The sequence below is a fragment of the Epinephelus lanceolatus genome, chromosome 9 (genome assembly GCF_041903045.1).
Source record: "Epinephelus lanceolatus isolate andai-2023 chromosome 9, ASM4190304v1, whole genome shotgun sequence".
Classification (NCBI taxonomy): Eukaryota; Metazoa; Chordata; class Actinopteri; order Perciformes; family Serranidae; genus Epinephelus; species Epinephelus lanceolatus.
Window position 1 is genome coordinate 10,551,526 of NC_135742.1, and position 17,796 is coordinate 10,569,321.

The 17,796-nt window shown below is 39.7% G+C and overlaps 1 protein-coding gene across 1 annotated transcript in view; it reads left to right on the forward strand.

Annotated features, from left to right (window-relative positions):
• Nucleotides 1-16,748, forward strand: part of castor1 (cytosolic arginine sensor for mTORC1 subunit 1) — a 32,887-nt gene extending 16,139 nt beyond the window's left edge. The window contains exons 3-9 of the mRNA XM_033618478.2: nt 2,502-2,695; nt 3,211-3,346; nt 6,165-6,288; nt 7,700-7,816; nt 8,254-8,336; nt 11,222-11,316; nt 15,714-16,748. Of these exons, the coding sequence (XP_033474369.1) occupies nt 2,502-2,695; nt 3,211-3,346; nt 6,165-6,288; nt 7,700-7,816; nt 8,254-8,336; nt 11,222-11,316; nt 15,714-15,785 (821 nt within the window). The 3' untranslated portion in view covers nt 15,786-16,748. The remainder of the gene's footprint in view (nt 1-2,501; nt 2,696-3,210; nt 3,347-6,164; nt 6,289-7,699; nt 7,817-8,253; nt 8,337-11,221; nt 11,317-15,713) is intronic.
• Nucleotides 16,749-17,796: the final 1,048 nt, after the last annotated feature.

Sequence of the window (17,796 nt, forward strand, 5' to 3'; positions counted from 1 at the left end):
CTGGCTTCATTAGAGCTCTGTTGTCATGTTTTGCTTTGGATACTCACATATAATGTAAAGCTGACACTAGCAGTGTTTGCAAGGGTGATTTCAAAGTTGTTTTCCAGTAGTTTTGTTAATTTTTTTCCATCCCTCTGAGTGTCAAAGTTTTGCACCTGCAGACTGAGCACTGCCTCATGGGAACATCTTGTTTTCTCATTAGTGTGGCGGTTGTGCCGTTATTTTACATGAGTGGTTTGTTGTTTTTAAAGGTTCTGTCTGAATGTCACATTCAGAGCAACAACACAGCAGCAAACAACTCTTTGCTATGTAGATATAATGGAGTGATGGTGTTCTGAGCAGAGAATGAAATAGGACTGCACAGTTAATAGAAATATTATTGAAATTGCAATATGGCTAAGTGCAATATCCAAATCACAGGAGCTGCAATTTTATGATAAAGGTAAAATGTTTCACAACATGCCATTTTAAATGAAGCATATTGGTGCTATAGAGATGCCCCGGACTGCAAATCATATTCCAGACATAAGGGAATATGCTTGTTTGGTACAGACAACAGCAAAAATCACATCATCATCATTTTTATATTTTTTTAGTAAAATTAAAAATGCCCAAAAAAATACCATTCAAACTAAATTTGCACTCATATCACAATATCTGTAGAAATAATCACAATAGCATTTTGTTTTTTGTTTTTTTTTGTTTTTTTTTTTTTGCATATTGTGCAACCCTAGAATGACGTCAGGCTACCTCTCTTAGTTAAGCCTAGTTCACATTACATGATTTGCACCCTGATTCTGCATCGCGGAGACTATCGTAATCTTTTGAGTGTTCATACCTGGCGACGTGTGTTTCTGTCATCGGGAGTCTCGCCCCAGATAACGCGGTGACGTTACCAAACTTGGAGATGACACATCATAAAGGCATGGATATTCTTTCCAGTGTTGAATCAGATCTGCCTCCAGGGCCTGGGTCCAAACACAACGCACTCCCCGTGATCCTGTGGACGCCGCCTTTGTTGTTGTTGCTTGCCCGCTTGTCAGTGTTGCCAGATCTTGGGAGAGAAACAAGCAACCAGGGCTATGGAAACAAGCCCAAAAGAAGCAATGGATATATATAGAGAAAGGCAACGTTTAGAGAGCAAGCCCAAATAAGCAACTCCACTTTAGAAATAAGCCCAAAAAACTGCAACCCGACTACCAATATTTGTTAGTGACTTTACAAAAAAACAAGCCCAAAGTCGCGGCTAATGAGCACATCTGGCAACCCTGCGGCTTGTCCTCACATTTCTTCCGTCCTCCTGCGTGCTGACGTGGGACGTATCCCGCCTCTCACTGGCTGATGCTCTATGTCAGTCGTGTCACACTTCTCCAGTTTTCTAGCATGCCAGATATCCAGTCCCAGTCTCAGACGAGGGGGCGACTTGCTCGTAGGCTTGTTCACACAGGAGGACTCGTCGTGGCAGACTATCTGCTGACTAACCTCCGACTCAAAGTGGCTCTCAAGATCCTCTGCGACGTCAAAATAGCGGTGAAAATCGTGTAATGTGAACTAGGCTTTCCAGCAAAGCATGCATATGAGTGTATGTGTGTCGTGTGTGTATCCCACTGGCTAGCTTGTCCTGTGCCACTCAGCACTGCGCCCATACAGCGGCTACTGCTGATAACAGTGATGGCATTGCTGCAAAAGCGTAATGCCCGCTTTTGCCCTCCTCACTGTTGCCGTCGTTAGTGCTGTTTGTGCTGTTAGCATCGTTAGCTGCTAGCCGGCCAACTCAACCGCCTCTATGTTGAGAACCGTGTGCAGACAATCCTGGCTCAGACTTTGAGTCATAAGATATGCTCCTTTAAGTATATAAAAATCACTTCTTTTTCCATGTCGATGGAGTAGTTTAGCATTTCAGTACTGCACTTCCACAAAGAAAGGAGCCTTTCAAGAGACAGATAAAAAAATAAATTGTCAAAGTTGTTGGAGAAAAGGCCGAGATATCCTGACTTTTTAGTCCCTACTACAGGTCAAGTCCCAACATCCTACATTTCCCATAAAGCAATTTAATTGCATATTTCATCAGACCTTCCCTGCCTGTTAAATGCCCACATCTTTCAAACTCTGTGCCCCTAGTTTATGATGGATGTGTTCTGTCAAATATTTGACATCTTAAGCACAACATAAAACATTTTTATTAGACTTCAGGAAGCCCCCTCCAAAATGATCTCTGTACTCTGTGTAAAAGATTGGGTGGAGTGCCCTTTTAAAACAGCAACAACAGCATTTAATGACTATATTTCAGTCTGCAGTAATGACCCGCTGCACACTGAAACACTTAAAAGCTGTTGAAACAGTAACCTAAATGTCTTTAAGTCACATTTAGCCACATTTTTTTTATCTTGTGACCTGCATATTGGGCATGTACACTGAAACACATCAACATGAAGTCATGGATATTGTGTCTATACCCAGTGACTCACTGACCAACTTCTCTCTTCTTGAATCCCACTCAGAGCTCCAGCCCTCAGAGCATCTCAAGGTAGAAAGCTCCATCTGGCTGCCGCTCAACGTGGCCTCCAATGGCAACGCCTCCAGCAGCTCACAGGCTGTCGGCGTGACCAAGATTGCCAAGTCGGTCATCGCCCCTCTGGCCCAGCAGCACGTCTCTGTCTTCATGCTCTCCACTTACCAGACCGACTTCATCCTGGTGAGCCCCGTCTACTTCACTCTCTTTACTTTTTCAGCCTTTTGCTGCGCTCCAGTCTCATCAGTGTTCACAACTATCTTGTAAAATGGAAGAGGCACAGTCAGCCGCTCACTATTGTATAATTTAAAGACATCTGGAGCAATTTCTCAAACTCTCTAAGTGTATCAAAACTCCTCTCCTTTCACCTACTGAGCTCTGCCAGACAAAAGAAGCCAGTGTCGGCATTTTGTCCACACACCAATTTTGCAGTTAAGGAATTAATTCCCGGCAGAGCTGAGGGCACTAAAAAGTTAGTTGATATATTACATGCAAAAGTGTTAAGTGGGCGAAAATAGATAACGCCTTGACAGACGTTTGTGTCAGCAAGTATATTAATGGTCGACGTGCCGGTTGAGCTCAAGTGTTCCCTTAAAGTGAGCCTGTGTTGTCTGAAACGACATGATGTATGCTCACCTTGTATTGCAAATAAACTCGCTGTACACAACATATTTATGTTCCACATCTGTCCTGTGTAGGTGAGAGAGAAAGACCTGTCTGTTGTCATCAGCACTCTGGAGGAGGAGTTCAACATCTACAAGGAGGTGGGAGGAGAGTCTGTCCCTATGCATTGTCAGGATGTTTCCAACGGACTCCAGAAGAACGGCAAAGAAGGTAGAGGTCTGGATTAGCATTGAGTTCACGCACCTCTCAGGATGAAGCGTTAAGGTCCTCTGGCGCCACCTGCAGGTTCTTTGTAGCAAGTGTAAGGATTTAATCGTCACATAGGAAGTGTTTTAAAAACAATGGTGTCTGCAAGTCCTTAGAATTTTATAAATGTAAGGCTTTAAAATCATTTAATAGTCTTAAATTTGAATTTGTGAGGTTTTAAATGCCACAAATATTTAATCTAATATAGCCATATTTTACAGTGTGTCACACAGAATTTGAATCCATCTGAGTCCGTTTGAATCACTCTGTGCCGCCTCTCTAAATCCAGAGGTTTTGCGAGTCCGTGAACACAGCGCAGAACTCTTTGTGAGTTCTTTCTTTCCTCAGCAGCAGTTTGTGGAGTTAAAGTCGCAGGGTGAATGATTGATCAGAGCTGATCGGATCAGATCGATAGATGAGAGGAGCAGCTGCTGCAGAGGCGACTGAAAGCAAACTGTTAGACCCAGCGCAATGAACAGTTGTTTTCACTTTCACTGTGTCTGACATTCAGCCGTCTGTGCCCAGAGTATGCTCTGTGGTGCAATGAATTACCGAACAGTAGACCTATATATCTTCCAACAGCGCTCCTAATAAACAGTCCAGATGTTGTCATAGCATCCCGGGACAAGAGCAGCAAGTCAAACAGTTAGAGTAATACAAAATAAAAGAACACAATAACCCATTACAACACAAGATAACAACAATAAAAAAAGGAAAGTGAGACGTATATAAAATAAACTGTGTGCTGAAATTGAAAGAAGCCTTTTTTGAACAGATAACTTTTAAGAAGCGATTTAAAAGATGTCACTGATTCAGGAAGCCTCAGATCCTCAGGCAGGGAGCTCCAGAGCTGAGGGGCCTTAACCGCAAAAGCTCGATTACTTTTATTTTGAGCCGGGACTGAGGAACAGCCAACAGAGCCCTGTCTGAGGATCTGAGGCTACGACCCGGCTCACAGGGGAGCAGCATCTCAGCAATGTAGCTCGGGGGCTGAGCCATGAAGTGCTTTAAAAGTGATCAGTAAAATCTTAAAATCTATTCTAAAACTGACTGTTGACCAGTGAAGAGAGGCTAAAACACATCTGATGTGGTCATATTTTCTTGTGTTTGTTAGTTAAGCTGAGAAGCTGCATTTCGCACCCAGGAAATGAAAGCATGGATGACCTTCTTAAGATCATGTTGAGAGAGTGGATCTGATTTTGGAGGTGCTTCTTAATTGATAGAAGGAGGACTGGACAACACTTGTAATTTGTTTTTCAGAGGAGAGGCCACTGTCAAATATCACACCAAGGTTTTCAACTGCAGGTTTGACATTTGCAGAGAGGAGGCCGAGATGGTTTTGTAGAATAGTGATGGATTTGGGAGGACCGAAGAGGATTATTTCTGATTTACTGTCATTTAACCAGAGAAGGTTTTGGGACATTCAGCACTTTATGTCAGACAGACAGGATTAAAACTGCCTTCTTTACTGACTTGTCCAGAAATCTGTCTTAAATTTGGTTAAACATGATCTTGAAAAGGTCTTAAAAAGCATTCAAGTGTCTAATATTTTTAGACACCCTGCTGAAAACACAGTCACAGGTCACAAGTCAGACACATGAGTTGTTTCTCTGGGACTGAGGGAGTTACTCAGGTAGTGCAGTGACACAGCTTCAATACAAAGTGTAAAAAGTGTTGTTTAGAAAACTAGTCTAAGAAACTGAGAAACTTGAGTAACAGCATGAGTCATTTTTCTGCAGAAGCTCCTGTGAAATTCAGGCCTGGATAACATTATTGTAACTACACAGTTTTAATTTGAATGTAAGGAAGAAAGGACATTAACAGATGCAGCACGAGCAAGTTTAGAGTCTGAACATGAAAATGCTGCATGTACATTTTATAAACAGTGTTAAATGCATCATATTAAGTCAGTATTTTTGTGTTTAAACGGACATAAGGGGAAGCTGTGTGCCATTATGATGCATAAAGTGAAGTATGTAGGTCATTTATAGCAGGAGGAACCTGCTGTGTTTAACAATGTTTGCCTTAAACAAACATCGCAGTATATGACATTATATAAAGAAACAATGCAGACAGGCTGGGCCCACACCAGGGTTCATAAACATGAAGAAACATTGAAGCTGCAATGAATTACCATGTCCTTTACAGGAAGTTATTTTAACCTCACCATGAAGCACAGAACATGCTGTACGCAGAGAGCAGTACATGCTGAATGACTTCCACCCTTACGCAGTCTTCCATATCTTTGCATCTTTGAGATGTTGTCTCAGAGACGTGTGTTTTTTTAACTCGTCATATGTCTAGTTTGGAAACCTGTCATTCTGTGGGCACAATAGTGATATAAATGCAGCTCTTATTTCACTGCTTTCACCTGCAATGCTGAACAAGAAGGTTAAAATAAAGTTGGGAAAACCTCCTCTGTGGTAGAACACTGCAAACTCAATTTATGGATTAAAGGCCGTGACAGATTATGAAACATGAGTGTCAATTCAGCAAAAATATGTCCATATATCCACTTAGAAACCAGAAAAAACTCACAACTTGCCAGAGAATTATATCTGTTCCTAATATTTTTTTTAGTATCAAAATAATCCAGTGAAAGTTCCTAAAAAAACCCATATTTCTATAAATCTATTTTCTGTTTTAATCAATAAAAAATATTTTAAAAAAGATCTACAGTTAAAGAAAAATATGCACAGTACATCTGTTCTTAATGCTGTCATCTGAAAAACACGTCCATCTCAGATGTTCTTACAAACTAACACCGTCCTCTCTCTTCCAGCCATCCATCCTACAGTTCACCCGGTGCTGATCCCCCAGAACCAGTTCTGTGTGATGTCTCTGGACCCGGACACGCTGCCGTCCATCGCCACCACGCTCATCGACGTCCTCTTTTATTCCAACAGGTGAGACGTTTGCTCACACCGCTGCAGTACCTCTGGAGAACACAAGGTGGCAGCACATGATCCAAACTAGACCTCAGTGCACTGGGTTTTTACACTGAACGTGGCAGATTGTCAAACAGATGATTAGTTCAAATCAGTTCACTTGTGAAAATACACACTGACCTTTTTCACAACAAGATATTGTGAACATAGAGGATCATCATGCAGGCGAATATCTGCTCTTGCTGTCATTTTTTTAGGGTTAGAATCAAAATTATTTATTGTCGTTTGTTTTGTTTTTTTTAATCCAAGAACTGAACTCTTAACTTTAAAAGATCACAGAGAGAGAAAGGCATAGTAAAAGGTTAACTTAAATTACTTAAATTACAAAATTAAAAATAAAATCAAATTTATGTGGAAAATTAAATAAAAAATAAAGATAAATAAAATAAATTAAAATTAAAATGATAATATTTTTATATTTTTTTGAATTAATATAATTAAAAATAATAAAAAATAAACTGTCTGCCCTACCCTGGACTTAAAGACATTTGGCCACATGTCCTAAGTACGCTGTAATTATGATATAAAGCCAAATCATATCAATCAGGGGTGTCAAACATTTGGCCTGTGGGTCAGAACCGGCCCACCAAAGGGTCCATGCACTTATTTTTCTTGAGACATCTCAGGCTGTTCATCTGTTTTGTAAAAGGATGAACATCTACATTGTGTGCTTGTAATTCTTTACACACAAAAAAGGGAAAATATTGAAGCTGATTGTACTTGTAGGTCATTATGGGATGGTTTTATCAGCGGCCGAGCTGAGTTTCCAGCCTTAGAGATAGGGTAAGGAGCTCGGACATCCAGAGGGAGCTCAGAGTAGAGCCGCTGCTCCTTCGCATTTAAAGGGGCCACTTGGGGTGGTTCGGGCATCTGATCAGGATCCTCCTGGGCGCCTCCTGTTAGAGGTGTTTCGGGCACGTCCCACTGGTAGGAGGCCCTGGGGCAGACCCAGAACACACAGGAGGGATTATATATCTCATCTGGAGCTGGAAAGTGTTGCTGGGGAGAGGGACGTCTGAGGTGCTTTGCTTGGCCTGCTGCCCACGTGACCCGGCCCTGGATGAGCAGATGAAAATGGATGGATGGTTTATTGGTCCAGCCCATGTGAGATCAAATTGGGCTGCATGTGGCGCATGGACTAAAATGAGCTTGACACCCCTTATATAAGATACATAATTCAAAAGTTATCATAGTGTTTTTATTCCTTTAGAATAACTGCTCTCTCTGTCACGGCTTTTTCCTCTGTCTTGATAAGTGTTTCTAATGTGTGACTTCATGTTTTATTCTAATACAGATTGCCTCTTTCAAATCAATGCTTCTGAGGGCCTTTGTCTGTAATGTCTCACCAAATGTGTCTCTACCTCTCCAGTCCCAAAGAGGATGCACAGTCGTCTCCCAGCCAGGACCTGGACTGTATCAAGTTCTTCTCCTTCTCCCTCATCGATGGCTACATCTCTCTGGTGATGGACACTGAGGCTCAGAGACAGTAAGGATTCCTGCACTGGCTCAGTCCAAGTTTGACACCCTTATAATGTACAGTGAAATGCTGGGATGGCACAAACAATTGATTTGACCTCCGCACTGTCAGCAGTGTGATGGGAGCTGTTATTGGAAGCTTCTCAGGTACATCTTACCTCAGTACTGATGTTGTTGCCAGCTGCATTTGAACCACAACAGCTCTGTCATGACACTTGCCAATTTTAACCCTTTTTGGCCTTGTTACAGCAGTTTACCTCAGTCTACGTCATTGTTGCTCTTTCACTGTTGTATCGCTCCTTTGAAGCGGTTGCATTGTGCGCATCTCTTAGCTTTTATCTGGCGTTAGCTGGAAGAGGGTTTTCCCCTGTCCGTCTCTGATAAGCTTTTATGTGCGTTTGACTTGGTTTGCTTGGTAGAAAACACTGCTGGATCTCTGTGCTTCAGGTTTCCTGCTGATCTTCTCTTCACCAGCTCCTCCGGGGAGCTGTGGAGAATGGTGCGTATCGGGGGACAACCGCTGGGCTTTGGTAAGGATGCTTTCTTTTAAATACCTCAACATGTAGTGATTTACTGTGTATACAGGGAAGAGAGCATTAGTCACATGGTACAGCCACACCTGCTTATGGAAGTGCTTTGTCGTCTGTCTGGTGCCATAAATCAGATCAGAAATGGTCCAACTCCTACCAGATATGTTTGCAATCTAAACAGTCTGTGTACCTATCAGACTTAGCAAGCTAATAACATCTTTTCTATGGTCTATTAAAAATGTCTCAGTGATTTGTGCTGCCATTATCTGCTGGTGACAGAGATGGTGACAGATACTGTGTCTATTGTACAAACACAGGCAGACAGACTTTAATTCACTGTAACATGTGACTGGGTCGCTCTGTGAAATGTTATAAATCACTGTGTGTCTGTGGAGCTAATATCTATCTAATATTGTTGTAGGAGATTTCATTTTATCAAGATGTATTTGCAGGTATATTAATTTTTATTGGTTTTCAGCCTTAATGTTGACACAGATGTGATTTTAAATAAATTTTGTTTTTTGATAATTCATTTTGTAACAACTAATTTATTACTTTGTCAGTTGAGGTGTAAACTACTTAAAGGATTGGATAGTTTGTGTTAGAATATGTGAACCAGTGGGACCACCAATAACGCCATCTAGTGGGACATGTTGCTGCCAATTGGTCAGAGAGGATGGAGTGTTTTTTGTTTGTTTGTTTGCTTTTTTGTAATTTACAAAGCTAGTTATATTCATATTTAAAAATGCTCAAGAATTCACATTAAAAAAGTTAAATTAAAATGCATAAATTCAGTGAGCAGTTACATTTGAATATCACCACAGCACATCAGAGACAGGGTTCCTACGGTCATGAACAACGTGGATTAGTCATCCATCCATTCATTTTCAGCCACCTATCTGAAGCCAGGTCACAGTGGCAGCAGGTTTAACAAAGTATTCCAGACGTCCCTCTCCCCAGCAACACTTTCCAGCTTCTCCTGGGTGACTGTTGGAATAGTCACGGAATTTCAAATCTTGTTTTCCAGGCCTGGAAAAGTAATAAAATTAGTTCAAGCCTTGAAACTTTTGGAAAAGTTACAGAATTTTGATGTGTGTATTGAACCTAACTATTCCAGTTTTCCTCTGTGGATAACCTCTTACATAGTGTAACAAAATGGCAAATTTATTTTCTATAGGCTAGTTGCCAGTGTAACATAGCTCCTAATATGCACCAGTGTGCAACAACGTTTTGTTGACCATCACGTACATTTCTTTATTTTCTTTATCTCTCCCTCCTGGTATTGCAGCTGGCAGGAATTTTGTTTGAACAGAGTTTGAAACTGATGTTTGAATAAGAGAAAAAATAATGTTATACACACACACACACATAGTCACGTGAGTAAATATGAGGGGTTATGAATCCCAAAGTTTCTGTGCCTATGCTTTTCACCACTGCAACTTCTGTAGTACTGCATTTTTGAGATGCCACGATGTTCGTTTTATTCATTGTGAATGGTCACTGAAATTGTGTTATGGGCCCTTGAAAAGTCATGCAACAGCTTTAAAATTTTGTCCAAAAAAATGTGTGGGAACCAAGTAGAGAAAAACATGTTTTGCTGCTTTCAACTAGCTGATGTCTCTTTGGATGCAGTGATACAAACTTGATTGGTTTTGAAACAAAAAGGTGATGTGGAAGAGACGCTGCACCAGTAAAAGCTCTAAAGCAGGGGTGTTTAATGTATGGTACAGGGGCCAGACCACACCTACCAAGGGGTCCGTACAGGCCCACTGGATGACTTTGCACACCTAATAGTGATGCACTTGTGAAGGTTAAGAGGTGACAAATTTAAGGAGCACGTTAAACAGTGAGTAGCTGTCTTCATGCAGAATGCTGCTTCAGAGGTTTTTCCACCCTGACCAGAATACAGTTATCTGAAAAAGCACTGCATACTTATTGTGGTCATATTGAGAGAAAGTATTTTGTCATAGAATATAAAAAAGAATAATTTGAGATTTAAATAATGATTTCCGAGAAAAAAAAACTCTCAAAAAAGTTTTTTTTACTCTCAAATATAATTTTTTTGCTATCGATGTGAAAACATTTTCTCTCAAAAAAATTGTTTCTCTCAAAACATTTTTCCTCTCTCTCTCAAAACCTAAGTCTTTGCTCTCATGTCAGGATTTTGCTTTCGCTGCGAAAATAATGTCATCCATCATTCTATGACAAAATACTTTCTCTCAAAACTTTTTTTAGTCTCAAATATTATTATTTTTTGCTATCAGTGTGAAAACTTTTTTCTCTCAAATATTTTTTTTTCTCTCATATCATTTATTTTCTCGCATGTAATAAAGACACAGATCTAACTCCATACTTTACACACTTTCCCATGACGGTGAACTAAAACCCTTTGGCGTAAGTATGAAACAAGACATTAGATGACATAATTTGGGGGGTTGGGAGAGACAGACAGACATTTTTCAACATTTTAACACATTTTCGAAAAAATGATTAGTCGATTAATCGAAAAAATAATCGACAGATTAGTTGACAATGAAAATAATCATTAGTTGCAGCCCTGCCCATCACCTAAAGTGAGTGTGACACCCCTGCTCCAAAGCATGTGGTGATGAAATATGACTCTGAATCAGACTCATAATGACTGAATGAGTGAGTGAAGGGTGAGGGGAAGCACTATAGTTATTGTGGTCATTACAGCTGACAGTTGCAAAACACATGTTATTGTTTTTATTTTTTGTTTTTTCATTTATTTGTGAAAGTGGTCCTTGGATATTTCTGAACAATTAGAAGTGGATTAATACAAAGCAAACCTAACACGAAATGGAAATCTGTTAACTTTGGCTCATAAGACTTGTTAATGGTTGTCATACTCTCTGTTTCTTCAGATGAATGTGGTATCGTGGCCCAGATATCTCAGCCTCTGGCCGACAGCGACATCTCTGCCTATTACATAAGCACCTTCAGCTTCGACCATGCTCTGGTGAGTCCAACACAACATTAGTCAGGCCAGCAATTACTCTTAGCCCACTTATTTTAGAATTTCAGGTTTGGTTCTTGCTTCATGGTGTGGGAGATGGAGACAGATAAAGACCACGCTTATGTCACATTAACCAGCATTCCTGTGACGTTCGGTCATGAGCAAAGTTTGAAGGCAGGTGGTTTTAAATCAGTTTGAGGGTGTTTTCACTCGGAGGTGTGGAAAGTGAATCAAATCATTTTGCAGATTTTTGCAATTATAAAATGAGTCCACCCAGATATCTTTTTAGAAATTAAAGCATCTTATGTCGTTTTGACTCTTTGCCTAAAACATGTCTGTTTGTGTTAACACGTTGTTGATTTGTTTCAAGACATATTTAATTGTGGACATTATTTGTACATTATGGCTGAGAGAATATTTTATTGAACGATTTTAACTATAATAAAAGTTTCTACAATGAAGACGTTCTAATGTATCAGATTGGGTTTAGTTTTTCATGCATATCCTGATGTAAAAATCTTTCTCAGCCTGAACTAATGTCACTAACTCTTGCTCATATCACTGTTTTGTGGTGTTTGTAAATATACAAATTTATCTTTTATATGAAGCTGACACTCCACACAGTCGACACACAGCTTCCTGATCTCTTATTGACTTTTTCCGCTTTACCACACAGCGGTTGATTGGCTGCCACCTTAGTCACCATCTCCTGCCACTTACATCATCTTTACCAAGAAAACTTTATCTGTGCGTTTGTTTGCTGTTACTCAGAAACTTATCGCAGAAAGTCTTTCACTGAGTGAATCAGCAAAGCCGGCGACCTAAACTGGAGGAGACTATTATCTCTTCAAATTATCAATCATACCTGAGGTGTCGACTGTATTGTGTATTGGTGTATTGGTTTTCGGCTTCACTTATCTCAAAGCCCTGAATACATGAGTCTGACATTTTCAAGTCATTTTACCCTTATCCTTAACTTAATTTTTGGGTCAGAGGGAAGGGTTTTCACAGAAGAAATGAACCACAAACCATTTGGCACCGGTGAGGCATTAAAAAAAAAGCCCTGTGACTGTTTGCACACAATTCTCTTTGCATTACAAAGTGCTAAGTAGTCATACAGCCTTCTAGTCTGAGATATTTGGGCTGTTCAATCAGCGTAATCACCAAAAACTGAGCAAAGATTAACAAAAAGAAGGATGAATAAGGATGAGCCTAGCCATGGCGCTGAATCTGTGGGTATTCCACCTCTATATTTATATATATGTTATGGTTCTATTTACACAATACTTTGGAAATGAGTGTTTAACACACTTTCAGAGCTGTATTATGCAATATAGCGTGTCATTGAGCTTAACATAACCATTATGTGTCCTAGTCGTACAAGGTCATTGCACTTAATCATTGTCATGGAATTACTATTACTGGAACCTTGTAAACCGGAGCGGGGTTGGCGTAAACCACAAACCAACCTAATAATAGCAAATTCTTTTGACAAAAAGGCAAAGACAAGACAAAAAATAAAGTAGCTGTGACATTAATGGGGCTTCCATTGGTACACTTCTTGTAAATAAGCACAATCAGGGGAAACGATCTCTGCAAGATGCATGGAAAGCATGAAGACGTACATAACTAATGTATGTGCTATTATGAAGTTTGTGATGCAAACACAAAATACTAGTCACATTTCATATTTGAAATGTAAGGTTTTTTTTTTTAAATCCAACACTCTATCTATTTGCAACCAGTTACACCAAAAACACACCAAGCAGCGGCAAGGTGCGACGCACAGGCATGTTCACGTGTTTCAGGCAGGAAGAAATTCTTTGTAACACAGGTCAAGATGTCACAGGAGTCATAGGACTGTTTATTAATTAGCTGCAGGTATTCTCAAGCTGCAATTTGCAGCTTAAACTGTGCCTGAATTTTAGTTTGGCCGTACTTTGCAGCAGAATCAAACCGCTGCAGCTCAGAGCGGCTGCTACAGCTTTCCATAGACCACGCATGGCAACTCGCCGCAGGCCGCACTTCACTGCTGCTTGGTGTGTTTTCAGCTTTAAGGTGTTATTCGTTTGTCTTGTAGTAACTGTCTTTTCATAATGTAATCCATAATCCCATAATTATGGGTGTGCCACATCATCTCGTTCACAATACCAGTATGATTTTTAGTATCATATGAAAAATTCTTTTCATGATACTCATTTGGACTTGTTGACATATTGACATCATACTGTACAACAAGCATGACTGAAAGCAAAATTATTACGGACTCCGCGCTGGTTCCAAAAAGAGGAGCAGCTTCAGTAGTGTGGAATAAACTGTGGCATCCTGAATGTTTTATGAACAGCCCTGGACTTCTCAGACTCTTTTAGTGACTTACCGCTCAGAGGGAACTCATTCAGCGGCTCCTCTGGCAGCAGCACTGCGTATCTTCCTCTCCTCTCTCGCCGCGCACACAGGAGTCGGTTTCCTCAAGTGATTTTTTCATAAACCTCGCGGCTTGACAAAAATACTCCATATATGTGAATGTGCAGCAGTTCTGGTATCATAACCGCCTGTCACAGGTTACAATCACCTGTTGATTTATATATATAGATCGCAGGGTACATTTTTTTGTATTTGGGAGCTGTTTAAATGTGTAATTTGTGGTAGATTTGATTTGATTTTGTTGAACTATTAATATTGTAACAGAATCTGAATCTCACTCTGAGTTACTGTTGTTGTTCACAAACTAAAGAAATCAGAGATCATTGTTTAGTTTTTACTGCATATTTAAAGGCAAACTGTAAAACTATATCACTGATTTTGTTGCAATTCTTAAATTAATAATAATAATAATAATAATATATCACAAAAATAGCCTGAAATATCATGATATTATTTTAGGGCCATATCGCCCAATTTTGCTTGAACAGCCAGCACAGTTAAATGTATATAAAGAGGAAGAATGAAAAGGATGCAAGTCATTTGGAAAGCTCAAGTAGTTGCAACAGAAACAGTTGAGGACATTTCCTAAAGTGGAGTGGAACAAAGCTGCAACATGTGAAAGAACTTGTGCAGACGGCATGATGTGAAGTCACTGTGCAGGTCATATTTTAATTAGTCACTGAAATAATCACAATCATTTTATCTTTAATGATATTTTGGGGAAATTCCAGTTAGTGACAAAGAATGCCATGGAAATATTTCATCTGTTACCGTTAACATTAATTTTAATAGTGAGGTGTTTGGACTTGAAAACTAGTATTTTATTGGTTGTAGTGTGTGAGTTCTGACAAAGACTATTTCCCATATTAGGCAGGGAAAATGCACTCCTTTTACACCAAAAAGGAAAAATGTAAGAAACATTGATAGAGGTCACAAACTGGGAACCCTGCTCTGGGGCTGGTGGGTCCACTGAGAAAATGGCAAAAAAGCAAAATACCAGTCTGGTGATATATTTGATTGTTATAAGTTGCTTATCTCTTATCACTTGTCTCATTTTTACAAAAATAGTTCTTGATATGTATTGTGGCATCTAAAAACCACAATTTTTCATTTCACAGAATGAGTGTGCCATGTGGAGTGCCACAAGGCTCAATGCTTGGTCCATTATTTTCTTGAATTTTCAGTTATGTAGACGTCACCCAACTCTATATTTGTCTTTTGTCCCTGATTGTATCTAGGCCTGGGTGATATGGACAAAAATTCATATCTCAGTATTTATAGGCTGACTGGCAATACATGATATATATCTCAGTATTTTCTATGAAATGGGCTCCATGTTTTCAGTTGCAAATCAAAGCCACATTTTAAATGTCACAAACACTTTTATAAAAGCAGACTGTGATCAAAATATAAGGCAAAGACAGGGATTTTTCTCCTGTCTGAAAATATACAGCTGCACAACATGTAAATGAAAATGATAAAAAATAAATAGCACTGGAGCTACAGAGGTTTAAAGGTTTCAAGTAGGCCTAAATCAATTGGAGTTTGGAACAATTAAAAATCACTGTGGGGGAGTTAAAAAGTAATTTTCCATCTGTTGGCCTGTCAAATGAATCTAGTGCTGGAAAATGATATGAATATTTTTATTTATTTAGGCTATTAATCTTACTAATGCACAGAGCATCAACAGAGAGATAGAGGGAGGGAAGGAGCGAGAGACACTTTGTCCACATTATACAAGTCTCGTATACGAATGTATGAATGTACAATGTATTGCAACTTGACCCTATATTGATCTCTAATTGAATGCTAATGGTGTTCCTTGTTGGATGGGTAAATAGGTAACTGTATGTCAACACCTTTACCATAGCAACTTTATAAAGTGGTAATATGTTGTGTTTCCAGCTTGCTCCGCTGCCCCCAGCTGGCCAAAAAATGGACTAACACTGCTTTAACTTTATTTTACTATGTTATAGGTCCCCGAGGAGGACATCGTGAGCGTGACAGGCATGCTCCAGCATCAGAGGAAAGAACCAGCCGCTAGTTGATTTTTGAAGACCCGTCTGAGCTGGATGATCCTGGCTCAATGTGCCGCCCCTCACTCCAGCTCTAGTGGCCAAGGGTGGCAGGCCAGCGGGAAAGGAGGCTAACCCTGTGCCTAGACTAGCACTGCATCGCCAGCAGTATTAACTACTATGAACTTGCCATGAACACCAGAAGCGCTTCTTTGCGGTGTGCATACAGTTTGTCTGTGAGGCCTCCTGTCTTACCTATCTGAGGCGGGATGCACTGAGCCCCAGGGGGCCCACAAGCTCACACATGCACATTAAAATGCACAATCACTCCTAAACATATACACATCCAGACACACACACTCGCACATACAAATTCGAAAGCACAAAACCAGACATATGATAGTCTTTTTTTTCTAATGCAGAATTTGAGCTCTCGTGGTCTAAAGTTGTTTATAATATTATTTCGCTGCAAACAATAGAACACACTCACATACATTTTCACCAGTGCTACAAACACATAACTCAGTCTTCCAGTAATGTTTATATCATAAACTGTCACAATTTTTTTTTGTTTAACTGAAAGCGTGAAGCTTGAAATGCAAGACAGTTGTGCGAACATGGATCTTACATTAATTTTCATGCAAAAGAAAACTTAAAATTTCTACTTTTTGAAACAGGGCTCACTCGTTTTGGTTTGAGGAGAATGTGTAGGTAGTTCTTGTTTGTTAAAACTACTACAAATGCTGTCAGGTAGAACAGTAGGCTCAGTCAGTGTTTCTGTTTTTTAAGAGGTCATCATTTCTCTACCGTAGTATTACCCAAGGTCAATAACACTACGTCTTATTTTTATTTGCACAATAAACTTTTGATTTAGCTTATATCCCTTAGATGTTTTTTTTTTCTTTGGTACAACTTTTGTACAATTTGAAGTAAAAGTATTATGTAAACATTTGTAAATTTTTGTGCTGCTTCATTCAATAAAGAGTATTGAAAACAGGTTCTCTCTGTTGATGTCTCAGCATGACCCAGTAACATTTTTGTCAGGCATAAATTCAACACATTGCACAACTGCATTCTCCAACAAATATTTACTACCTCATGACTGACAGATCAAGCCTTACAGTGTGTCACTGATCACTCACAAGTCAAAGTTAGGAAGTTAGGATGACAGGTCACTTATTGTTAAATAGGAACTGAACAAGTGAGTGACAGTAATAGTTACAGTTACTTTCCCAGAACTTCCCTGTCGCATTTGGTCTCACCCAGCTTTCAAAGGAAGTCTTGAGAGTCGACACCCCAAAGGTGTCATCACCTCTGGTATTTAGTCAGGGGTGAGCTATAAGTAGCCCTCTCTTAATGGAATAAAAGCCTAAAAAAAAGCATGTCCATCGTAGCTGTAGATGCTGATGACGACGAACTGACGAACAAACCTAAATGAAGATGAAACAAACCCAAAACATTCCCTCAGCTTTGAGAACAGGTTGTCAAGGGCAAAATCTCATCTGCAACCAATGTGTTTACCTGCAGGAAATAAGTGGACGGACATCTTTCATGAAATATATTTAAAAACATCACTTTGTTTGTGTTGTGATGTTGAAATGAGAATGCTAATTGAATCTCATCCACATAGAAATGAGATGCACCTTCAAACTGATTTTATGTCCAAGGGGAAGTATGTGCAAAGCAAACAAAATGAGACCCATAATGGAACCTTGGGGCGCGCCAGAAGACCGAGCCGCTGATCTGAAAAGCTGCCGTCAGCAAGGTAAGATAAAATTTGCTGTATGTTAAATCCACTGATTATGATTTGCTGAAGGATGCACGAAGATCCAGCTATGACAGAGCATTCACCTGCGATAAGATTTAGCTGGAGTAGCCGTTTCAAATGACAAAACCACTGAAATGTATCAGCCATATCTGTTAAGTGTAAGAGACAGCTATGAACTGCTTTGCCAGCAGTTTTTTCCTACAGATAAAATTGCACTTGTTGGGCAAAATCAAAAGTCTCAATTGATTTACATGTACGTATAATGAATATGTACTC